The sequence below is a fragment of the Benincasa hispida genome, chromosome 6 (genome assembly GCF_027475165.1).
Source record: "Benincasa hispida cultivar pf3 chromosome 6, pf3_genome.v1.1, whole genome shotgun sequence".
Lineage (NCBI taxonomy): Eukaryota > Viridiplantae > Streptophyta > Magnoliopsida > Cucurbitales > Cucurbitaceae > Benincasa > Benincasa hispida.
Window position 1 is genome coordinate 35,982,372 of NC_143483.1, and position 26,473 is coordinate 36,008,844.

Genomic DNA, 26,473 nt, shown 5'->3' on the forward strand with positions numbered 1-26,473 from the left:
CACCAGTTTATGTCTCATTTGGGATTCACCAAAGGTAGTGGACATACTTAACTACAGTAGGATAGAACTCAGTCTCCTTCTTGTTTCATGTGCATATGTGTTCCATGAGGACTAGAGTAGTTTGTATGTTTCACCAGAGGTGGGTATCTAGAGGACATAGATGCCCAGTCTGACCCCAGTAGTGGGGTTACTTACTGAGTATTTTATATTCATTCTTTCTCATGTTGTTGTTTTAGGTAAGGGTAGAGATGCATTGGCGATGGACAAGCAGAATTTGTGATCGAGTTGTTGGGACTAGTTTTTACACTTCCGCATCATGAAATTTAGAGTTCTTTTCATGTTTCTCTTAACTTTTAGTTTTGATGTTTAAAACTTTCTTTAAGAATCGTTTTTCAGACTCATTTACTATCCTTTATGATTTATGAGTACCCTATTATTGTTTTAGTATTTGAATTTAATGAAAGTATTTTGAACTTACCTTATTTAATTAGCATTTATTTCGCCATAACCGAGTGTCGTTTTGAGTTCCATGCATGCATGTATTTAGTAATGGCTTAACTTAAGTCCTAGGGGGTCAGGTCGTTACAGCATCCTTCCTATGGTCTTCAACCTCCCTCAATAGAATGTAATGGAACAAAGGACTATTGAAGATAATGTCTATATCCATAAATCGCCCAAATACAATATTCCTAAAAAGGGCAAGTTGGGTGGGAGTAAGATTCTCTTTCACTATCTTGTTAGTTGTCCCAATGTGAGAGGATAGGTTGGTCGCTTGGCCTAGGAAATGATCTTGGGGAGGAATCTTGAATTGTCTAGACATATTGCATAGAATAACAAAAAATAGGGATAAATAAGAATTTTGTTCAATACTCGATATATAATGCAAATTCCTCGATGCACGATACAAGATACTCGATTTCTCGATACCCGATACATGCTACATGTTGTTCCTTACTCGCTACATTACAAGTGACTAAATGGTCAATTTTCGAGCATTCAGTTTGATTTTCCACCTTCATGCATTATCCAACTCAAACCCTAAACTTCAGATGGTCCGAAATAACAAAATATGAAAACGGAAGTGAAACAAACTTGAAGTTCAGCCAAACATGCGAGATATGAAAACAAAAATGAAAAGAGAGAATAGTATTGAGTAACATGCAAGCACATATTGAGGAACATGATGCAAAGATAATCGAGTTTTGAGTGAATGATACCAAAATACAAAAAAAAAAAAAAAGGGAAAAGAATGTTATCTGATGGTAGTCGAGTTTCGAGTGAATGATGCCAAACTACAAACAAGGAGAAAAATGTTACCTGATGCAGAGATCATGGAGCTTCAAGTGTAAAGGTGTTGTCGTCGAAGGATATACAATCGGATGAACAGAGAAAATAGTTTGAGCTCGTGGGAAGTGGTGAAATAATGGACTTCAAACGCCTTTTAAACGGGTTATGAATTCAAAATAATCGAGTATAAAGTCATCGAGCATCGAGTATGACTTTGATATGATCCAGTATATATGTGTCGATTGCAGTCATATCGAGTGATCATGAAGTTGGATATCGAGCAACCTTCAAACAGGTTATGAATTCAAAATAATCAAGTATAAAGTAATCGAGCATCGAATATGATGTGGATATGATCGAGTATACACATGTCGATTGCAGTCATATCGAGTGACCATGAAGTTGGGTATCGAGTGACTGTATATCAAGGAACGTGTGACGAACCATCAAGGATGGAGTGAATTCGTATTGGCAGGTGCGAGGAGTACATCTCAGGGGCAAATCGGTAAAATCACATCCTTATGATATAGGCAGAAGACCATGTGCCATTACTTTCTCTACCAATGATCATTTTTCATTTGGACTTCCCAAACGTGATCATCTGAATGGAAAAAAGAAAAAGAAAAAGAAAAAAAACCCGCGAAAGGATGTGGAGCGGAGGAAAAACGGCACATCCTCCGAATTTATGTGGCTGGTAACAGCGCACGCCACCACCATGGTCTCCGTCTCACCATTTTGGGCCAACAAACAAACACAAAGCGAAGCGCTCCGTTGGAACTAAGAACAGCAATGGCGGCAGAGCTTTCCTCCGCCCCTCTCTTATCCACATCCACCCAACATCGTCGTCTTTTCCAATCAAGAACAAACACCCATTTCCATTTCCATTTCCCTTCACTGCCACTTCCTCCCTCCCTCTCCACTTTCCCTTTCTCTTCTTCAACTTCAACAACCAGAGGCAAGGTCCTTTGTCAGACTGCTGGAACGCATCTCTTCGATGCTCAATACGCTGCTCAAGCCGGTCAAGATCGACTGTTGAAGGTTCTTTCTCTCACAATGTTCACAATTCTATCCGTCTTTATCCTCTTTTTGCTGTATTATATAGCACTTGCTTCTTCAATCCTTCAGTGACGATTTGTTTTAATTCGGTCATATTTGTGTCGCTTTCTGAGGTTTGAAATGCAGGTTCCTACATCGCACATCAGAAACTTCTGCATTATTGCGCACATTGATCATGGTAAATCAACTTTGGCGGATAAATTGCTTCAGATGACCGGTACCGTTCAGACGCGAGAAATGAAGGATCAATTTCTCGATAACATGGATTTGGAGAGAGAAAGAGGCATCACAATTAAACTACAGGTCAGTTTGCTCATTTGGTTTCTCTTTGATGCAATTACTCGTTTATTCAGATTCTAGGCTGCCTTGAGAATTGGCAAAATTAAGTATTTACACCAAGCTGTATTATAAGTCGGCTACTGCAGGCTAATGGTAGAGGTAGAACATTTCCAGTTGAGCACGCTTTAAACTGACCACTATATGCCTCGTTACTTCCTATCACTTAGGAAATCTACTGTCCCCAAGCTAAGCTGCCAAAAAATGAATAAAGAAAAAGAAGAAAAGAAAGTTTATAATTAGATTTTTGCTGCGGAATTACATTACTCTCCCCCCTGCCGTGATTGGAGAACATTCCAATTGAAGACTGTCTTCAGCCGAACAATTATTAATTGTACTAGAAAAAAGGTTCTTCAGATATTAAAGGTTATGTGCACACAACTCTTGGGGTGATATTCATTCAACATTAGAAAACTATTTTGGAACTGGCATTAGCTTAAACCCCCGTTTATGGCTGACAAGGCCATTGTGAAGGCAATTGGAAAACTATTGGTGATTATTATTTGAAGATTGAGAAATGGTCCAGAGATAAAGCATTCAATACCTGAAGTCATTGTTGGGTATGGAAGTTGGATTTTGGTGTCCAATTTACGGTTAACTTCTTTGGAAGAGAGATGTCTTTGAGGCCATTGGAAAACATTTGGAGGGTTTGGTTAGTATTTCCACCAAAACTTAAATCTTTTGGACTGCACAAGAGCTTGTATTCAAGCGAATAGGAATCTTTGTGTATTGAAGTCAAGGATGCCAAGAATGGTGTTTTTTCTCTCTCGGATTTGGAAATATTTCCTCTCTTGTTCCTCAAAGTGTTGTCAATAGATACTTATCTTTTGGTGACATTTCAAATTCCATCGATTTAAATAGGGTGGAAAAAGTAGTGGCAGATGAAGGGTTCTCGGTGATTGATGAGGCTGAAGTTAATTTCTCATCCATTTCATTAAATGATTCTCTAGGCATGATCAGATTGTCCATCCATGATCCAACCGTTCCAATTCCAATGAGAGTTATTAATTCATTAAAACTATACTAATACAATATCCAGAACTATCTATTCTGTTGGAAAAGAGAACTCCAATTCAGACAACTATCTTGCACTGAATAGTCTTCAGAACGCTTAGATAGGGAACACCAACCAAGGCTTGAGAAATATTCTCACGGAAGGAATTTCCAAAGACCCATGGAGATTAAAGCACCTGAAAAAGATAACTCAAAAGCACCACCGTAGAGCTATAATCTCTACTCGGAGCTCCATAATAACCATAAGATATCATCATCCATTGACTCAAAAGAGCTAATTCTGATTAGTAACTAACTCACCTTGAACAAACTATTATTTCTTGTAATAATTTTGAATATTTTGTAATATCAATTAATTTTCTATGACCTTACTTTGAACAAGATCTGTTCTATAGATTGTACGTATCCTTGAGTCCTAGTAATATCAATTAATTTAGTTATGATTTCTAATTTAGCTTGTGTTGTTTGTTCTTAACAACCAATTTGACAGGCAGCTCGAATGCGTTACATGTATAAGAATGAAGCATATTGCTTGAATTTGATTGATACACCTGGTCATGTTGACTTCTCTTATGAGGTAATTTTGTGTAAGTCTTTTGATTTTTGCAATGTTTATAAGTTATAATTGCATTTGAATGACTATCTTGTTAGGGTCTCGTTGTTGATAGCATCAGACGAAGGTGATGGAAGAAAACTTGTATAAAATATTGTTAGAAAGGGATTATCTTAAAAAACCATTTTTTTGACTAGTTATGTGATAGGACTCAGTCTATGGAAATCTTATAACTGAAAGAACTTGCCGTAAGGCAATTACAATATCCCAACCACATTGCAAAGGGGGATAAGGTGGCTCTCTCCCACCTTCAATTTACCGATGACACTATCATTTTAACTTTTTCTTCTCTAGCAATGAGGATTTATTTTTCTTTAGTACTACAACAACGGGAATGGAGGATCAAACCTTCAACTTTTAGGGAGGAAGGCCATGCCAATTTCCATTGAGCTATGCTCACTTTGGCGGTAATGAGGATTTGTTATTAACTTTGAATCACATTTTGGCCTTTTTTGAAGATATGTTTGGGTCGAGGAGCAATATAAGTAAATGCTATGTCATGAGGCTCAATTGTGAGGATGAGAAGCTTAGTTGGTGGGCAAATGTGGTGTGTTGTAGTAGGATTATGGTAAATTAAGGTTTCTTGGTCATTCTTAATTGGTTAGGTTTAAAATTAGTTTCATTGAATGATTAGAATTTAGGATTAAGATTAGTTTGCTTGGTTTATTAGGATTAGGATGTTTCTTTGATCAATTAGGATTTAGAATAGTTTGCTATCCATTTCTCTATAAATAGAGTGATTGTCTTCTTGTTTTGTTAACCTTAGATTTATAATAATGACTGTGATTTTATTATTGGAAATTTCTCTCCTTTTATCATTTAGGCTACATCAATTTGATCAAAGCAACCGTTTGGGCCAACGTTGACTATCGTTGGTGAAAGACTGGGAAACTCTCGACGACGCTGATCATAAGAGGGAGTTTTGTGAGTTGTGCTCGTTGTTGAACAACACACATCTAACTAGGGGGAACCGTTATTAAAATTCTAAGAAAGAAAGAAAATACTGATGACTTTTTTTTTAAATTTTGCAAGAATGATCTATTACCGATCAAGCAAAATGTCCAAGAAAAAATGCAATAGTCGATATAGGCAAGAAAGTCAAATTTATCCCAAAAAATAGTGCTGGATTTCTAGCTCAAGTGAGGACGATTTCAACGTCACGTCGCTCATGCTCAATTTTATCAAACAACCTATCAAGATTCACATTGGAAATTTGATTATAGTGATTCAAGTGATGCAGATGAAGATTGTAATATAGTTTGAAAAATCAAAACAAATCTTCATTACAAGGAACAAAGTTGAAGATCTAATCATACCAGTTTTTAAAGAAATCGACGTGAGAATCTAGACTTATGATTTAGAAAGTGATTCATAGTGTGAAAATTATTATGGCCAAAGTGCACCCATGAATCATTACTACAACAATTATGAGGCTAAAATTTATTCAAGAACAACCAATTCTAAAGTATCGGAGGAAATGAAGAAGGGAGTAAAAGAGATTCAACGTTGGTTGGCTTAGATGATTCAAAACATGGATCGACTTTCAGAACAATGGCAAGAGTTCAAAAAAGAAATAATTCAAATCAAAACTAAGAGCTTGTTGGATTAAACGAAGATCAAGAATTCAACTAAGGTTGTAGAATCTTGTAAGAAATGCATAAGACAGAAAACCCAAAAGACATTTGGATCCCACACATGGACCAATTGAGGAAAGAAGAAAAAGTGAGCAAAAAAAAAAAAAATATAGAGCAAAAGCTAAGGAAGTTGTGTTGAAGAAAGAAGACGACAACCATGGGCAACCCCATCTAAAGAAGTTTGAATCTCTGGTTGCAGCCGATTGCTTGAAAGACAAGGAAAAATACGTGGAAACACATGATCCATTCGAACTAACCCACGTGATCCGACCCAACATGCGTGGTCAATTTCTAACATGTGTTCCATGCGATTTGACCCGGGTTCGCTCTTCCCTAGTTTTGATTTGCTGCCTCCCCTTTCGCGAGTTTATTTCAAGCTATTTCTTCACAAATTCCAGGTTATGCGACAACAACTTTTCAAATGGGTTTATGGGTTGCTCTAATACTCAAACTTTGGCTAAAATGGTTGAGCAAAATCTTTGTGGGAAGTGTGTATAAAATTCTCAGCAACTAAAGAAAATTTTTGATGAGGGTCATGCTATACAATTCTCAAATTTTTTACGGACTCCTTCAATCTTTGTAGTTGCAGTTGAAATGCAACATTTCCACGGGCAATGATTTTTTTTGAAATTTTTACAAATCATCGAAAAAAACTTTGTATTCTTCTTGCCAAGTTCTCTGCTTTGATTGATGTAAAACTCTTAGGTTTGAGAGAATTAGAATTCTTTATTCCATTAACTAAAGAAGTAGATATAAACAAGTGTACAAGAGTGACCAAAGAAGAAAATCGTAGAAAAGGCCATAAAAGGAAAATATAACAAAGATATTTACAACAATAAAATTTCCTTAGTATTAGAACTATAACACTCCCCCTCAAGTTGGAGCATATATGTTAATGATGCCCAACTTGTTACATAAATAATCTACATGTGTTTTATTCAATGCTTTGGTGAAGATATCTCCTAATTGCTTTTGAGTCTTCACATATCTTGTAGATACCAAACCTTGTTGAATTTTCTCACGTACTAAATGACAATCAACTTCAATATGTTTAGTCCTCTCATGGAACATTGGATTAGATGCGATATGACAAGGTCACCGGGGGAGAATGTTGATTTTCGTTGATGTTTGTCAGTTGCTTCTTTATATTTTGAGTTTGCAGCAGTGAGGTTGGCAACGACTTCCAGGTGTATTTTCTGAACTCAATCAATCACGAGGTCAGCTTTTGGGTTGAGATTAACAAAAGATGGTAAATTAGTAAGATTTAAAGTTAAACGGGGAGGATGACTATAAATAATTTCGAAGGGGCACTTCCTTGTTGAGTGGTTTTGCATATTATTATGTGCAAATTCTGCATGTGGAATTGTGAGGTCCCATCTTCGAGGTTGATCACTGCTTAGCCAACGAAGAAGATTGCCCAAGGTTCTATTTGTTACCTCAGTTTGGCCATCCGTTTGAGGGTGACTTGTTGAGCTGAATTTTAGTTTGGTGCCTAGTTTTTTTCCATAGGCTTTTCCAAAAGAAACTCATGAATTTTACATCCTTGTCGGATACTATAGTTTCTGGGATGCCATGAAGTCAAACGACTTATTTTAAGAACAAATGGGCAATATTAAAGGCATCAGATGTCTTTTGACAGGGGATAAAGTGGGCCATCTTGCTAAATCTGTTGACGATTACAAAGATAAAGTCAAATCCTCGTTGAGTCCTTGGTAATCCAAGGATAAAATCCATGGATAAATCTTCCCATATATTAGTAGGAATCAGTCTGAAGATAAATTGGGACAAATCAGCTTTAAGTGGTATCAATATCGATAATATCAAGCTAAAAGCAGAAGCATCTAGATTGAATTGCATGGCTGTCCACCTCCCTTTCATGTACCTTGGCCTCCCGTTAGGTGGATATCCAAAACAAGTGACTTTCTGGCAACCAGTGATTGATAAAATTCAAAGCAAATTGGACAAATGAAAAAGATACAATCTCTCTAGAGGAGGACGTTCTACTCTTTGTAAGTTTGTATTATCTCACATCCCTTTATAATACTACATGTCAATATTCTTGATGCCAGAAAAGGTGATCCAGATTATTGAAAGACTATTGAGAAACTTTTTCTGGGAAGGGCACTCGGGAAGTAAACTAAATCACTTGGTTAAATGGGATTTTGTCACTCGCTCGCAAGAAGATGGTGGGCTCGACATTGGAGGTCTGAAAATTAAAAACCAAAGCCTTCTAGCCAAATAGGGGTGGAAGTTTATCATTGATGAAAAATCCCTATGGAGTTAAGTGATAAAAAGTATCCATGGTAGAAGCACGTTCGGCTGGCATACCAATGGAAAAGTTAATTGCAGCTTACGAAGTCCATGGGTTAACATATCAAGGACTTGGTTAAAAGTAGAAGCTTTGGCATCTTTTAAAATAGGCAACGGTAGAAGGGCTGCTTTTTGGAACGACCCTTGGCTGGACTTTGTTCCTCTAAAAACCTCCTTTCCAAGACTTTTCACCATTTCTACTAAGCTTGACAGAGCTGTCCATGATTTTTGGGATGACGCACTTGAATCATGGTCCATCCACTTCCGAAGACTACTGAAGGATGATGAGTTAGAAGATTTCCGACTCCTTATTGGACAGATTTCCACCTCTCCACTAAATTTAGTTCCAGATAAAAGATGGTGGACTTTAGAATCGAATGGGTCCTTTTCAGTAAAATCCCTTGTCAAACATCTATTCTTGGCCTCTCCAATTGGAAAACACCTAGAATTGGCATTGTGGAAATCTAAAAGTCCAAGGAGGATAAACACTATGATTTGGATAATGCTGCATGGACTGCTAAATTGTGCAGATATTCTGCAAAAGAAGCTCCCCACTCACCATATCTCACCACAAGCTTGTTCTCTCTGCTTGGCAGACTCTGAAAATCTGCTACACTTATTCTTCAGAAGTGTGTATGCAGAAAAATGTTGGCTCTATTTGCTTAATTGCTTTAATACCAGTTGGGTATTCGGTAATGACTTCAAGGCTAATGTCCTCCAACTTTTGATTGGTCCTAAAATGAAAAAGAAGCCAAGATTAATTTGGATCAATGCAGTGAAGGCCTTGTTATCAGAATTATGGTTCGAAAGGAACCAAAGAGTGTTTCATGACAAAGATTCTCCTTGGACGTACAGATTCGAGACAGCCCGTATTAATGCCTCTTCTTGGTGCTCTCTATCCAAAGATTTTCAAGATTTCTCCATTCAAGACATACTGGAACGCCTTCATCTTTCCTCCTACCTAAAAACCCTTGAATGATTCTAGTTTTTTTGTTCAATGTATTTTGTTTAGGTTATTTACACTTGTGTAAGCCCATTATACCAGGCACGACTTTTGTGTCATTGTTTTGTCATCTTTACTTTTCTATTTAGGATATGATGAGAGTGCTAAGGAGGTGTCAACCTAGTTGAGATGTCTGGGTGCACTTTCTGATCCGTCTTTTTTGTTCTTGTGTCCTTTCAATTATATTGTAACATCTTTCATTATCTTAATGAAGAGGTTTGTTTCCTTTTTCTAAAGAAAATTAGTAGGAATTGATAGAGGAGTATAGAGACCAACATTTTGGGGGTGTTCTTTTGCTTTTTGGCAAATTAGGCATCTCTTAACAAAATTGTTAACATCCTTTTGTAATTGAGGCCAAAAAAATCTTTCAGCCAAAGCTGCATACGTTTTGTCTTTTCCAAAGTGGCCAACTAGGCCATTGGAGTGAGTTTTTGCAAATAGTGCGAGGGATCCTTGTGGAATGCATAATAGGTTGCCTTTAAACAGAAAGTTATCCATAATATGGAAGTCTTTGTTCCCGATGTGGGATTGGTGTTGCTTCCAGATTACACCAAAATTCGGGTCTAGTTCATAATATTTTGGTAGCATGTCAAAAGCAGTAATAGATCCGTGTAGTAAGGTTAGAAGTGTAGATTTTCTGCCGAGGCATCTGCAACTTTGTTAGAAGCACTAGAAGTGTGTTTAATGACAATCAAATTTTTGAATAAAGGATATCCACCTAGAATGCCTTTTTTTTTTTCCTTTTTCTTCTTTTTCTTTTTCTTTTTCCCTTTTTCTTTTTTCTTCAAATCCACCTAGCATGCATTCTATTAACATGTTTTTGAAAGTGAATGAATTTTAGGGAATAGTGGTCAGTTAGGAGGATGAATTCTTTACTGATTAAATAGTGTTCCTAATATTGTAAAGCCCTAACTAAGGCATATAGTTCTTGCTCATAAGTAGTCCATTTTTCCCTAGCTTCACTAAGTTTCTCACTAAAGTATTCTATTGGGTGAGATTCTTGAGTTAAGGCAGCTACTATTCCCACACAACAAGCATCAATGGAAATTTGGAAAGGTTTGGTGAAGTCTGGTGGGGCTAGGATTGGTGGGGATGTGAGTTGGAGTTTAAAATGTGGAAGCTGTTGGTTGCTTCTTTGGATCAATTAAACTGTCCTTTCTTTAGGCAATTTGTTAGTGGTGCTGCAAGGGTACTGAAATTTCAAATAAACTTTCTATAAAAAGATGCAAGACTTAAAAAATGATTGAACCTCTTTCACTGCGGAAAGCCAGCTCTGGATAGCTTTAATTTTTGTTGGATCTGCTTCAATTCCCTTGTCATTAATCACAAATCCTAAAAATGATATTTGATTAGCGAGGAAAACACATTTCTTAATATTGATAACGAAGTGATTAGAGGCTAAAGTAGAAAAAACTTCTTGTAAATGAGTTAAGTGGTCAGTTGTTGTTTTGCTGTAGATGAGGATGTCATCAAAATACACGACTACGAATTTGTTAATATATGGAAGGAAGATTTAGTTCATTAGCCTCATAAAGGTGCTTGGGGCATTGGAGAGGCCAAATGGCATTACAAGCCATTCAAATAGTCCTTCATTGGTCTTGAATGCTGTTTTCAGTTCATCCCCTTCTCTAATTCTGTTCTGACAGTTTTGGAAAATATTTTAGAACCAACTAGCTGATCTAAAAGGTCATTAATTCGAGGAATTGGGAAACGGTATTTGATTGTTATTCTATTGATTGCCCTGCTGTCTATACAAAGTCGCCAACTACCATCTGTTTTAGGTGCCAACAAAGCTGGAACATTGCAAGGACTAAGGCTTGGTCGGATGTGTTGTTGTGCAAGAGGTCTTGAATGATGTCATGAAGTGCTTGATATTCTCTCGGACCCATTTTATAGTGGGGAAAGTGAGGAAGGATGGTTCCTGGGATGAAATCAATGTTGTGCTGAATGTCTTGAAGAGGTGGTAGACCATCTGGAAATTTTGTAAGGTTATTAAGTAATTCAAGTACTCGGGGGTCCAGTGTGTTGTGTTGGTAGGGAACCTCCTGACATTCTTAGAGTGCCAATGTGAAGGTAGATGCTTGGCGTATAGCCTGTTTGGAGAGAACTAAGGAGAATAATTGTCCGTCTTGCTTATTTGGGCTGTTTGCTTTCAGCTGATGAGTAGAGATTGGTAGTGGCATGAGTAGCACCTTTTTCCCCATCCAATCAAACTGATATGTATTGTCATGACCCCTATGTAAGGTTTGATTATCAAATTGCCATGGCGGCTAAGGAGGACATGACAAGCGTCCATGTCTATCACATCACAGATTATTTGGTCCTTGAAGTGGCTCCCAATGGAAGGTGGTAGCGTGCATATTTCATTTACTATGGCTTCACCACCCTTTTTGATCCATCCCACCTTATAGGGATGTGGGTGTGTTTCTACCTTAAATTTGAGGGCTTGTACTACCTTAAGTTTGATACGATTCTTTTGTTTTGCAACCCCATTTTGAGATGGAGTATCAACACAAGAAGATTGATGAAGAATGCTATGGGCATCTAAATAAGACTTAAGTGCATGAGAGAAATATTCTTTTGAATTATCGCTCCATAAGATTTTAAGAGCATTACTAAACTGAGTTTGAATTTCAGCATGAAAGTTACGAAAATGAGAAAGTAACTCAGAACAATTTTTCATTAAATATAACCACTTTACACGAGAATAGTCATTGACAAATGTAACAAAATACCGAAACCCTTATTTGGACTCAATAGGACATGGACCCAAACATTAGAATGGACTAATTTAAAAGGAGCACTAGCTCGTTTAGTGACTCAAAGATACAAAATCAAACAATGAAATTTAACGAACTGACATGACTTACAATCTAAAGAAGGCAAATGCTGAAGCTGGGGACGAAGACTCTTCAACACAGAGATAGACGAATCACCCAAACAACAATGTTCTTCAGGGGGAGACGATACGCTAAAGCATGTGATGGTTGTAGATATTTGTGGTTCAAAGATGTAAAGACCTTAAAATTCATGCCATTTACCAATAGTTTGCTTCATTATAAGATCCTGAAATAAGCAATAACTAGGTTAAAAAGGAGACACAACAATGAAGATCACGAGTGAGTTTATTGACTGAAATCAAATTAAAAGAGAACTGTGGTAAATTTAAACTGAGGCAAAGAAATTGATTCAGTAAGATGGACGGTTCCCGAACCTAAAACAGGAGTGGAAGTTCCATCAGCTATAGTGACATTAGGTGTAGAGGTAGATGTACAAAAATTAGAGAATAAACTGGGGTTACTTGTCATATGGTCTGTAGCGGCAGAGTCAATGACCCATTTCGAAATGGAGGAAAGAAGACATTTAGAGATGTTACTTGTCTATCCGTTGGCAGTAATGGGAGTTGAAGATGATGCCTTCAATGACTCCTGATATTGTTAAAATTTAGCAAAATTTTCTACAGAAATCGTAATTGACTTGTCAAGATTATCAGGAGTAGACGCGACATGTGCAAATGACACTTATTCAACAATTTTCTACATTCACGTTTCGTATGACTAGGTTTATGATAGTAATAGCAAACATCACCTGAATTTGATTGTTGGTTATTGTGATAACCTTTGAAGCTATTTGATCCAACCCCCTTATTACCTCTATAGTCATTTGTGCACCCAATCAAAGCACTGCTAGAATCAGATGGCATAATTGTTTGTGGCTTCTCTGTACGCAGTATTTGAGTATAAGCGTCTTCCAACGATGAGATGTTTGAGCTTGACAAAACTTGATCTTCAGCCATCTCATTTTTAGGTGCAACACCAACTAAGGAACTCTCATGATAAACAACTTTTCACGTTGAGCCATTAGAACTTTTGGATCAGTGTTAATTGGCATCAAGGCATTGAATTCTGCACATGTATTTTTGATCTCCATAAAGTAACTTGTAAGGGATTTCTCTCCTTGATTAGGTTGATATAGAGTCTTACAGACATCAAACACTCTACTAATATTCTTTTTCCTATAATAAAGAAATTCCATATATACTTGTAGTTCCTTGACTGATTCGCATGATTTACTAACTCAATGATTTCACAGTCAATAGAATTTTTGATCTATAGAAGCATTCTTGAATCATCCCATCACCAAATATTTTTAGTAGCATCAGTCGGTGGCTCTTCTGTGATATGATCATCCATCTCAATGCTCCTAATAAACTGGCAAACATTTGATCTCCATGAATAGTAATTTGATCCATTCAATTTGCGTTCAGTTACTTTTGACACCATAGGAATCATCTTAGACATGACTATTGGTTTCTTGTCAGTCATTACCTTAAAAAACCAGATAGAAATACAAATTAAAATCTAATTTATTGAAGCAAACCCTAATTTATCGAAGAGATTTTTCTTTTAATGAACCACAAACAGTGAGTATAAAGCCAAACAAACACACCACCAAAGAGAGGAAACAACTCCGATGACACCCACAGAAGACGAACCAAAACGGGCAGCGCACACGCCTATACATGCCGGTGCATGGATCGGACAACGGAGAGATGTTACGGCGTGAGCTTCACGCATTGGTCAGATGGACACCGAACTTTGGGGTTCTGCATATCGACGACTGGGCTCCTCGTTGGATAGGGTGGTGTTAAAAAATATAAACCCACCCCTCCACAAAACCCTAGATGATACACAAAAGGGTTCTAAATTCTCAAATCTTAAGGTCCACAAAACCCTAATTTTCTAGAGCTCTGATACCATGTAAAACTCTTAGGTTTGAGAAAATGAGAATTCTTTGTTCCATTCATTAAAGAAATATATATACAAGTGTACAAGAGTGACCAAAGAAGGAAATCGTAGAAAAGGCCATAAAAGAAAAATATAACAAACATATCTAGAACAATAAAATATCCCTAATATTAGATCTATAACAATTGAAAAATGTGGTTTTCAGATAGAATCAATTCCTCGTTCTCCTTCAGTTAAAGCTTAATTTGGTGGTTTTGTTTAGGAAATGAAGCTTGAGAATGAGTTTTTTAGGAGGGATAAGAATGATGTAGTAGGATAAGGGTAAATTAGGGTATCTTGGTCAAAATCTTTAATTGATTAAGTTTAGGATTAGTTTCATTGATTGATTAGGATTAGAATTAGTTTCCTTGGTTTATTAGGATTAGGATTAATTTCTTTGATTAATTTGGATTAGGATTAATTTCTTTGATTAATTTGGATTAGGATTAGGATTAGTTTGCTTTCCAATTCTCTATAAATAGAGAGATTGTCTTCTTGTTTTGATAACTTTTGATTCATAATAAAGACTTTGATTTTTTGATTTTTGATTTTATATATATATATATATATATAAATTGGAGATTTCTCTCCTTTTATCATATAGGCTACATCTTGGTGGGTTGCAAAGTTGGTTTTCTTCTTATCTAGGTATTTCTTTTGGAAGTACCCTAAATCCTTATCTTTTTGGAAGTCCGTGGTGGATAAAAGTTTAGAAAAGATTAGCCTCTTGGAAAAAAGCGTTTCTTCTCTAAAGTTGAAAGACTTGTATTGGTCGAGTCTGTTTGAGTGACATCCCTATTTATTATTTCTCCCTTTTTAAAGCTTCGAGTGAGATTTGTAAGATCTTAGAGAGGCTTATGCATAATTTCCTTTGGGAAGGGATGGATGAAGGAAAAGGAAAAGAGACACATTTGGTTAGATAGGAGATCATCGAGAAGTCGATCAACCTAGAGAATCAGAAATTGGGAATTAAGGTCCCGTAACAAATCGTTGTTAGCCAAATAGCTTTGGCGTTTCCCCCATAGCCCAACTCTCTTTTGCATAGGATCATTGCTAGTAAACATTGTCCTCATCCTTTTGAGTGGCTAAATGGGGTTAAGGCACATGCCAAAACTTATGGATGGATATTGCTGTGGTGCTTCCTTCTTTTGCTCACTTGATCCATGTGAAGTGGGAGAGGTCGAGAGGGAAATGAAACGTATTTTTGGGAAGATTAGTAGGTGGGGGGATAAATTTTATGCTTTATATTTCTCCTAGATATCATTTATCTGCCCTTGAAAATTGTTTTGCATGACTTTTTTGTTTGGTCAGGGAGCTCCTGTTCTTTCTCTTTCGGGTTTCTTCGTTCTTTATTTGATAGGGAAGCAACATATGTGGTCTCGCTTTTGTTTTGTGCTTGAGGAACACACTTTTAAGCTTGAGAGAAGGGGTTTGAGGGTATAGAGTCTCAATCCTTTAGAGAGATTTTTGTGTAGATTTTTTTTTGATAGTTTGATTGACCCTTCTCCCATAGTGCAATTGGTCTTTTCGATGCTCAGGAGGATTAAGATTCTTAGGAAAGTGAATTTTTTTACTCAACAAGTTTTGCATCGTTGTGCTAACACAATGGATAGACTTGCAAGGAAAATGCCCTTGTTAGTTTGGTCATTTGTTGTATTCTTTGTCGGAAGGCAGAGGAAGACTTGAAACATATTCTTTGGACATGTTTAGATTCTTACATGCTTGACACAGAGACACTAGTGATATGATCGCAGAGTTCCTCATCCATGCACCCCATTGTGAGGAGGGTTGCTTTTTATGGTTTTATGGGGTGTGCACTTTTTTATGGGTTCTTTGAGGGGAGTGGGATAACGGGATATTTAGGGTGTTTAGAGGGTCGGAGAGGAATTCTAGTAATGTTTGGTCCCTTGTTAGGTTTCATGTTTCCTTTTGAACTTTGATTCTCAAGACCTTTTGTTATTATTCTATAGGCACTATTTTGTATAGTTGGAGATCCTTTCTTTAGTGGATTCTCCCCTTTTTATCGTGGGACTGTCTTTTTGTATGCCCTTGTATTCTTTCAATTTTTTCTAAATGAAAGCTGATGTTTTTATTAAAAAAAATGAAATTATAGCCATGATATTTCAACTTCACTTAACTTCCCCTTTTTTGCTAGGTTTCTCGATCTCTTGCGGCCTGTGAAGGTGCTCTCCTTGTTGTAGATGCTTCACAGGTAAATCATTCTAGATGGTTACTTTGTGTTAGCATTAGTTGATTACATGTCTTCCAATTTGCTACGTATGTAGGAAATCTTTGTACATTAATTGTGTGCTATTTGGCAATGTTACTATGAACCTATCTTGTTTTTTTCGTAGCTCGATTTCAATTATCTTTTGCTTAGTTTAACTCGTATGCAAATCTATATTAGGGTGTGGAGGCACAAACACTGGCAAATGTCTATTTGGCTCTAGAGAACAACTTAGAAATTATCCCTGTAAGTTTTATTGTTATACTTCTCTTTTGTACGTTTTTGTTTTTATTGTAATTCTACTATTCTTAGTGTTATATTTAATACGTATAGTTGTCCTTTATTGTAATTGTATATTCTTTAGTTTTGGGTTCTCTTGTACAACTATATATATACGTGCCTTTCTAATCTAAAATACAAGAAAATATTTTTTCCAATATTGAGCACAATTAGTCTATGACTTCCATGTATGCTTATATATTAAATCACCAATTGACCTAAAAGCTTAAACTTATGGATGAAGGTAGATTTAATTATATATCATCTACTAGAATATATAGTGGACCCATGGAGTTCGTCCAATAATTTTTCAATCATCGACATTGGAAATTTATCTGGCACTGTCACATTATTCAGTCATCTATAATCCACGCAAAACCTTTGTTCCTCGTCTTTCTTCTTGACTAAGAGAACCGGACTGGAGAATGGGCTATTACTGGGTCGAATAATTCCGGTGGACAGCATATCACTGACCAACCATTCAATCTCCTCTTTCTAAACATGGGCATACTTGTATGGTCTAACATTGATTGGATCCTGGCCTTCCTTCAAAGTTATTCGATGATCCACCTCCCTTTTGGGTGGAAGTTCAGTGGGAGTCTGAAAATTCACTGAATTCTTTTATTAACTCTCTGATATCTCTGTCAATTACCAAAATCTTTTCTTCATTACTTGTTCCTTTGACATTTTCATTTTCATCAGTCTGTAGATTCTGAAATTCATTAAGGAAGCCTTGATCCTCTTTGTCCCAGGTCTGGATCATCATTTTCAAGGTTACCTCTAGTTTAGTTAAAGACGGATCCCCTTCTATTGTTACTCTCGTCTCACTTTTTGTGAAGGTTATTGTCATGCTCGACCAATCTATGCCCATGTATCCCATCAAATGTAACTAGAGAAGCCCTAAGATTGAATCCATGTTCCCTATTTCTAACGGTAAGAAATTATCGGTGACTGTGACGGTTGGAAGCACTATACTCACCGCCTTGCATACCCCTTTTCCTTTCATCATCGTTCCATTTCCAATCACCATTCCATAATTCGTGGTCTCAGTCACAGACAATTCCAACTGGTCTACAATTTTATGATGTATGAAATTGTGTGTGGCTCCACAATCTATCATCACCATTACAACGTATCCCTTAATTGTCCCTTTAACTTTCATAATTCTCGAGGCTGAGAAACCCGACACAGACCGCAATGCTAACTCCACCGTATCTTTTACACCCGTCGTTTTGTCTTTGATTTCTTCGTTTTTAGGTCCAGGTTCCATTTCTTTTGCTTCCCCATCTTCGCATGCTATTAGCAACATCAATTCTCTTTTCTCTTTCACCTTGCACTGATGACCGATGAAGAACTTCTCATTGCAATGGAAACAAAGGCCCTTCTCTCGTCGATCTTGGTATTCCGCATCAGACAATCGTTTAATTAGAGGATTCTTCCTCACCGTTCCTCCCTTCTTTGGCATCGTTACACTTTTCATTGCCACCGCTTTAGGGTATTGTGTCCAAGTCATTTGACTTTTGAGACTTGTGCTCTTCATACTACCCCTTCGGGCCGAACCTTGATTTGGGCCGCCTCTTTTCATCTCATCGACCATTGGATCATTAAATTTCTATCCTCCACTAATTGAGTCTCTTGTATAATCTAGTCTAAGCCCACTGGCTGTCGGCTTATTACCCCTACTCTGATCGTTGGATGTAGCTCATTCAAAATCGTCGTTTCAAGTACATTCTCGATTGCCTTCGGCAATGACGCAATCGCTATCTCAAATCTCTTGCAATAATCGGCCACCATGGTCTCCATCTCCAGATTCCACATCTGTGATAGGAGGGTACCGTCTACTGAAATGAAAAAAACGATCTTGCAATCGTTCCTTAAAGTCCTCCTAACTCATGAACTTCGCCGATTATTCGTCCAGTGATACCAGACAACTTCATCTTGTCCGAAAATGATTACGGACACACAAATTTTCTCTTCATCAGTTAGTTCATGGATCTCAAAATACCTCTTAGCCCGATAGATCCAAGCATCTGGGTTCTCACCACTAAAACCGGCATCTCTATCTTTTTGTATTTGCCTTTTCCGAGCTGGCCACCAAATCTTTCGCCTGAGAAGATTCTCCTTTGCTATCTCCTGTTTTCTTCACCCCAAAACTTTTGATTGAGATTGTACTCACTTCCTTCCCCTTTTCGATCGACATTTCTCTCACATCGCTTGATAGTTTCTCAAGACTCTTGTTCATATTAATCAACATTTCCTTGATGCTCTGCATCTCTTTCTCCGTCCCTTCCACTCTCTCTTCCAATTACTTCTGAGCCATAGCTGATGTTTGTCCCAGGATTGAACGTGCTTTGATACCAAATGTTAGGTATCCAAGTCCCTGCACACAGAAAATACATAGACACCCAACAAAGCACACAAACACCACCAAAACAGTGTATAGCAGCCTCCCCTGTACGTTAACACTATTTATCAACAAATATCCCAAGTCTCTGAGGATATTACAAGCTTAAAGTTCATCCGATACTACTAAGAACATGAAGTACAAAATAAGAGAATAAAAAGAAGAACCCTTGGCTATTTGAGAGATGCCCCTCTCCAGCTATGAGCACTTGCTCCCAAAAACATTCCCAACCTTCACACTGATTCCCAAACCCTACAAAAGCTCCTTTTAGCTGGTAGCCTCCTTTGTACACTGTCACCCAATGATCAAAACTCAGTTGGTCCCCACCTCCCTTTTTGCTTGAGCAATTTCTTTCTTTCACAACATCTCCCACATTCTGACTGGCCCTATTTTGTCTCCTAAGACAAATATTCTTTGGTCTAATGCAGTTAAAGCCTTGATTTCATAAATTTGGTTTGAGTAGAACCAAAGAGTCTTCCACAACAAGGCTACTGAATGGTCTGGTCCGTTTGGATCGGCCCGCTTGTTAGCTTCTTCTTGGTGCTCTCAATCAGTTTTTTTTTGTTGATTATTCTATTAAGGACATTTGCCTTAATTGGAGTGCTTTTATATCTTCTTTGTAATCAAGCTAGTAGTCTCTTTGTCTTTAGCTTTGATAGTTTCATCTTGTAAATGGATATGATGAGGGTGCTATGGGGGTGTCAACCTAATTGAGATGCCCAGGTGCCCCTACTGATCTATAGTTCCCCGGATTATTATGCTTATTATTATGCATCATTGTATTTTGAGCTTTGTATCTTGAGCATTAGTCTCTTTTCCTTATATTAATTAAAAGTTTGTTTCCATTTTTTTTTGGGAGAAAGACAAGATTTTTTTGCTTTGCTGAATGCTACTTGACTATCACAAATTTCTGTTAATGAACTCATAAAAGATTTTATCTTGGTTCTTTAAAAAGCTTTTGAATTCATGTCCCTTCAAAAATTCCAAAAGCTAGAGCTCGATATTCAACTTTTGTACTACTTGTTGCTACAAAAAATATCCAGATGTAAATTTCTAACTAGCACTCGTATAGAGTCCAACCATTATGTTTGTTGACTTTGAAATAATAATCCATGATTTGGAGTGCCTTTCATGTATATTAAAATCATATTCACAGCCCTAAGATGATATTTATTTGGACCATTCATCGCAGAGAATGTAATGTCTAGCCAAGTATGCGACAAATAAATTAACTTTTTCTCAAATATTTGATACATGTCTTTGTCAATTGACATTACCTCTTTTCTTTGGTTTTGAACTAAATTTGGATTCATAGGTGTTTCACCATTGCAAACATCTTTTTCATATTATTGATCCCCCTTAGATCATCATTGGTAATGAAAATATCATCTGCATTGAACAATTTCTTTTTCATCTAGCAATGAAAAGTTGTTTCTTGTCAAATAATAAATAGATGTGAATTATGAGCCATGCTCCTAAATACAATATACATCTCTTCCATCATCATAACTTTTGGTCTCATTAACTTTTTTCTTAATACTTTGTTGCATTTGAATGTAATAATTTCATTGATTGCTTATTGATTTAATATGTTGTAGGTTTTAAATAAAATAGATCTGCCGGGTGCTGACCCACTTCGTGTGATGAAGGAGATTGAAGAGGTTGGTACCAAAAGGAAAAAAAAGGAAAGAAAAGAACGAATTGCTTTATTTGATGTAACATTTGCTCAGTCTATATTGATACTTTCCTTGTTTAAGCCGAAATACCGTGAGCACGAATTTATGTTTGATGCTGTCAATGGAAATACTGGCAATGATGGAACAGTTCAACTATTTCACCCTTTCTTCCCCTCCTTTTTCTTTTCCCCTTAACATAAAAACAATAATTTTCTTTTATGGATGAAATGAAAAAGAAATGAAAAATATAAACTCCTTTGGGGATATAGAAAACAGCTCAAAAACCAAAAAAGGATACATAGTACATCACCACCGTCAATTAACAACATATATACATATATACGTACGTACGTACGTACATACATACATATATATATATATCTAGACATACACACATATTGAAAAGAAGACTGTTTTGCTTCAGCACGGCTTCTAGCATCTTCATGGAGTTCATAATCCAAGTTCTTTGCTGATTACTCCATACAAGAAATATGCCTCAATTGGAACACCTTTATTTCTACTGTTTAATTATGTTGATTTTGTTTGTATGTCTAAGTCCTTTTGATGTATCGTTTTGTGACTTATATGTCCCGTATTGAGGTTATTTTGTAATGGGAAATGATGAGGATGCTAATGTTGTGTCAGTCTAGTTAAGATAATCCGATGCATCTACTGACCCATATTTCTATTTGAGTTGTATGATGTTATGTTTCTTTATACTCTGAGCAATAGTCTCTTTTCATTATATCAATAAAAAGTTTGTTTATGTTTCAAAAAATATTGAAATAAACAAAAGTTTTCAGAAAAAAAATGAAAAGTGATTCATGCTCAAAGATACAGCCTCAAAGATGCAGCAACTTTGAAAACTCCAAAAGCAAACTCTTGAAATCCTAACAAACCAACATTTGGAAAGTATTCCACTGTTGTAGATCACACACAATTTAAATTCAATTCCAATAAAAGACTGGTTGCACCGAGGAAAATAATCCTTGAATATGATGAAAAAAATCAAAAGCATGCAAATATAGCTTCACCAAGATCACAAAGTACATTGCAGACGACGAAGACCAATATTATGAGCTTCATCCAACAACTGAATGGGAGCTAGATAACTTGAATTAATGAGGAAATCAAGATATCTAAATTTAAGGTATTGATTGGGGTCTCATTTCAACTAGGGACGATGAAGAGTTGGTGGCCCCATTTACAGTGGAAAAAATTAGAAAAGCTGTTTTGGGAGTGATAAGTGTAAGTCTCAAAGGCCGGATAGTTTCTCTATGTCATTCTTCCAAGATAACTGTTCTTAAGGTTGAGTTGGAAAATGTTTTTAAGGAATTTTTTGAGAGGGAAAATCGTTCCCTTTCGAAAACCTTCGTGTGTCTCATCCCTAAGAAAAAAACGCCAATAGGGTTAAGGACTTTAGATCTATTAGCTAGATCATGAGTGTTTATAAGATCCTCGCTAAGGTTCTTGTAAATCGCTTAAGGAAAGTGCTTCCTTCAACATTCTTTGAGACTCAAGGAGCTTTTGTTGCTGGGAGACAAATTCTCGACCAGGCCCTTATTTAAATGAGGTGGTCGAGGATTTTAGAGCCCAGAATAAGGAGGGAGTTCTTTACAAGGTTGACTTTGAGAAAGCCTATGACCATGTTTATTGGGACTTTCTAGATAAGGTTTTGGAAAAGAAAGGTTTCAAGTATAAATGGAGAATGTGGATTTAGGGTTGTGTCGGAAATGTGAATTCCTCGATCCTTATCAATGGTTCTCCTAAGGGGCCGTAAAGGTCTATAGAGGTTTGAGACAAGGGGACTCTTTTATCTCCATTCTTGTTCCATTTTGTTGTGGATGTTTTAAATCGCATCATCTTTAAGGTGGTGGATGGTGGCATTCTTGAGCCTTTGAAGGTTGGGTCTAAGGAGGTGACGTCATTTGCAGTTTGTAGATGATACGTTGTTCTTCTGTTCCAACAAAGAGGATTCCTTCCGTACCCCAACCACATTCTTGTGTTCTTTGAGGCGATGTCGTGGCTTAAAATAAATAGGAGTAAGTTTCAGATTTCGTTTATCAACTATGCTCAAGAGAAGCTTAATAGGTGGGTGGGTTTGGTTGGTTGTGAGGTTGGTTCCTTTCCTTCTTCTTACCTTGGTCTCTGACTCTCCCTCTTGGAGGTAATCCAAGAGCTATCACTTTTTGGGATGCCCCATCAAGAAGATAAGGAAGAGACTTGCATCTTGGAAGAAAGTTTCTTTTCCAAAGTTGGGAGAATGACTTTGTTTAAATCGGTGTCGAGGGGAATTCCTCTTTATTACTTTTCTCTTTTTTGTGTGCCTGTCACGGTTTGTAAGAGTTTGGGGAAGCTTATGAGAGTTTCTTTGGGAAGGAGTGGAAGAAGGGAAAAAGTGTCATCTGGTGAGTTGGGAAGGTGCGGGGAAGTCTATGGTTAAAGCTTGGAAATTTAAGATTACACAACAAAGCTCTATTACCTAAATGGCTATGGCATTTTGCCCTTGAGCCCAAATCCTTATGGTAGAGGATTATTATGAGTAAGCATGGTCCCAATCCTCATAAATGGGTGGCGAAAGGGGTTAAAGGCACACATTATGATCTTGGGAAGGATATCACTCTTCAGCTCCCTTCCTTTTCCAATCTGGTTTTTTGTGTTGTGGGGGATGGTAAGGAAATGTTTTTCTGGGAAGATCATTGAGTGGGAGATAGACCTCACTCTTCGACGTTTCCTCGGTTGTATAATTTATCCTCCTTTAAAAATTGTTAATGTATCGGATTTTTTTGGTTTGGTTGGGTAACTAAATCTCCTTTTCCATTGGGTTTTGTCGGTCGTTGTCCACTAGGAAAATGACGAGGTGACCTCTCTCCGCTCTTTGATTGAGGGTTTTAATTTCAGACTTAGGAGACGGGATGTTCGTGTTTGGAGTCCTAGTTCTTTGGAGGGCTTCTCTTGTAAGTCTTTCTTTAGGATCTTATTGGATCAGTCGCCTGATGTGGAGTTGGTTTTCGATATTTTATGGAGGATTAAGATTCCAAAGAAAGTCAAATTATTTTCTTGGGAAGTTATGCTTGGCTATGTGAACATGAGGACGGGCTTTTGAGAAAGATTTCTGGGTCTTTTCTGTTGTATCCTTTGTCGGAAGACAGGAAAATCTGGACCACCTTCTCTGGGAGTGTAAGTTTACGAGATCGGCATGGAATTATTTTTTTTAGGAGTTTGAGTTTGTGACTGTTTGCCAGAGGGACATTCGTCTGGTGATTGAGGAATCCTTGCTCCATCTGCCTTTTAGATAGAGGTCTTTTTATGGTTTGCAAGGGTGTGTGTGCTTTATTGTGGGACATTTGGGGAGAAAGAAACAATAGTATTCTGTGGTGTGGAAAGGGCCCCTTGTGAGATTCCATGTTTCTCTTTGAACTTCAGTTTCAAAGACTTTATAATCATTTTTTAGGCAATATCTTACTTAGTTGGCAACCCTTTCTTTAGTGAGGTTCTTTTTGTGAGCTTGATTTTTTTTTGTATGTCTTTTGTATTCTTCATTTTTTCTCAACGAAAGCAATTGTTTCTATCAAAAAATAAAAAAATAAAAAGAAAAGAAAAGAAAAAGAAAATCGTTTTGTAATTACTCTTTAGGCAATATTTTACTTAGTTGTACTCCTTTTCTTAAATGGGGGTTTTTGATATGCCCTTGTATTCCTTCGTTTCTTTTAATCGAGCCTGAATTGATCGCGTTTGTAACAAGCTAGGCGTGATCATTAGTCTTTTGTCCTTTATTGTTCTTTTACTATTCTTAGTATAGGGCTTTCATGCATGCCTATATATATTGAACTCTAATGTATAGATGTTATTGTGAGACCAAAATACAGAAGAATCCAATATCTATACCTTAAGTGTGTTTTAGGAGCTGGTAATGATAAGAATGCTATAAGAGTAGACTATAGATAAAGAAGTTATGATATTTTGCAATAAATAGAGGGAGTGGGGGAAGGAGAAATGAAGGCATTAATTAGTAAGTGATTTAGGGCTTGAGTGGAAACTCAAGAAAAGGAGGATTCTAATACCTCGAACACTTGGTTTATCTTGTAATTCTGTTATTATTTAGATTTCAACATACTTGGGTTCTATTAGATTTGTGATGATGTGAGGAGAGGAGTTTTCAAATCCACAGAGGAGACTGCATTTGCTGTATGTATGGTAGGGTTGGCAACGGGGCTGAGGCCGAGGCGGGGCGGGGAGGAATTCCTCGTCCTCGATGGGGGAATTTACCCCCACCCCCCGCCATTTGAAGGTGGGGACGAGGGTGGGGATTCCCCGTCGGGGAAACGGGTCTACACGGGGAGCCATTCCTCGTTTTCCCTTTGTTAGGGACCTTTTTTTAATTTTTTTCCCCCAAAATTTTCTTGGTTTGAGCTTGGATACTTTAGTTGGGCTTAGATTGAGCTAAATTAAAAATTAGGCTAAATGTAAAAATTAAAATATCTAATATATTTATATATATAATATATAATATATTTAAAAATCTAATCGGGGCGGGGCGGGGTCGGGGTCGAGGTGGGGATATCCTCCCCATCCCCATCCCGTCCCCAGTTTGGGTCCCTAAAGAGGTCCCCGGTTTGACCCCATCCCCAGTATCAGGGCGGGACCCCACAGGGACCTGACCCCATGGGGAATTTTGCCAACCCTAATCTATGGTGAGTCAATTTATTTATTTATTTTTTAATGGAAACAAGCCTCTTCATTAAGATAATGAAATGAGACTAATGCTCAAAGTACAATAGTTGATAGAAAGTTGCAAGAATATAGAGAGCTAAGGATCAGCAGGTGCACCGGGGCATCTCTACTAGATTGAAATCCCCGTAGCACCCTCATCATATTTGAGAAAGGACTAACAAACAAAATCTAGGTACATAAGAGACAAAACTTCAAAAACAAAACTAGAACAATACATCTCGAACTAATTTAAACTAGAAAAATAAAAACTTAAAAGCATGCCAATTTAAACATAAGTCTGGAATGGAGAAGTCTTCAAATGGCTTAGAGCTAGTACACCAAGATGAAGCGTTTAGTCGAGCTACTTCAAAGCAATCCATCCATCCAAGTTTTTTGGCATGAAACACCCTTTGATTTCTTTCAAACCATAATTCAGCAAGTATGCACCCGAGTTTTGCATTTGCTGTAAGTATGGTAAGTCAATTTATGCACTCACCTAGACCTACTGATTTTGAAGTCGTGTATAAAATATTGAGATATTTGAAAGGGACCCTAAGTAAAGGTATATTATTACCAAAACATGGCCATCTACAAGTTGAAGTATATACTAATGCACATTGGGTGGGAAATACTATTGATAGAAAAGTTACTTCTAGTTATTATACTGTTGTTGGAGGAAAATTAGTTACAGGGCATAGTTAAAAATAAATTGTAGTAGCCAAGAATAGTGTTTTTTCCTTATTTGGAAATGGTCTTTGTATTTGATTCATTAGTGAAAAGAAACGCAATACTTTTATTTTCTTCCCAAAATTCAACTTATTGTTTCACGATTGTTGCAGATTGTGGGTCTTGATTGTAGCAATGCAATACAATGTTCAGCAAAGGTTAGTTTTCAAATATTTTCTTATCATTCATGCTTGCTCCGCTTGTCCAGTGAATAACTGGTTAGCCATTGAGACTGTAATTGGATGTCAAAACTATGCCCCATTAATTTCTCAAGGGGAAAAAGTTTCACGTACTGCACACAACTGAAAAATAATTGCAATTCCTGAAAAGTGATTGAAGAGACGAGCACTTAGAACTTCGGCCATTGCTCACTCTTGTTTCACATTTTTTGTATCGAACATCAGCACA

The 26,473-nt window shown here is 37.1% G+C and overlaps 1 protein-coding gene across 1 annotated transcript in view; it reads left to right on the forward strand.

Annotated features, from left to right (window-relative positions):
- The first annotated feature begins 1,850 nt into the window (after positions 1 to 1,850).
- The window catches only part of LOC120079330 (Small GTP-binding protein), a 78,212-nt gene continuing 53,589 nt past the window's right edge, over positions 1,851 to 26,473 (forward strand). Inside the window, exons 1-7 of the mRNA XM_039033491.2 lie at positions 1,851 to 2,325; positions 2,470 to 2,646; positions 4,184 to 4,270; positions 16,196 to 16,252; positions 16,448 to 16,513; positions 20,549 to 20,611; positions 26,179 to 26,223. Coding sequence (XP_038889419.2) covers positions 2,077 to 2,325; positions 2,470 to 2,646; positions 4,184 to 4,270; positions 16,196 to 16,252; positions 16,448 to 16,513; positions 20,549 to 20,611; positions 26,179 to 26,223 — 744 coding nt within the window. The 5' untranslated portion in view covers positions 1,851 to 2,076. The remainder of the gene's footprint in view (positions 2,326 to 2,469; positions 2,647 to 4,183; positions 4,271 to 16,195; positions 16,253 to 16,447; positions 16,514 to 20,548; positions 20,612 to 26,178; positions 26,224 to 26,473) is intronic.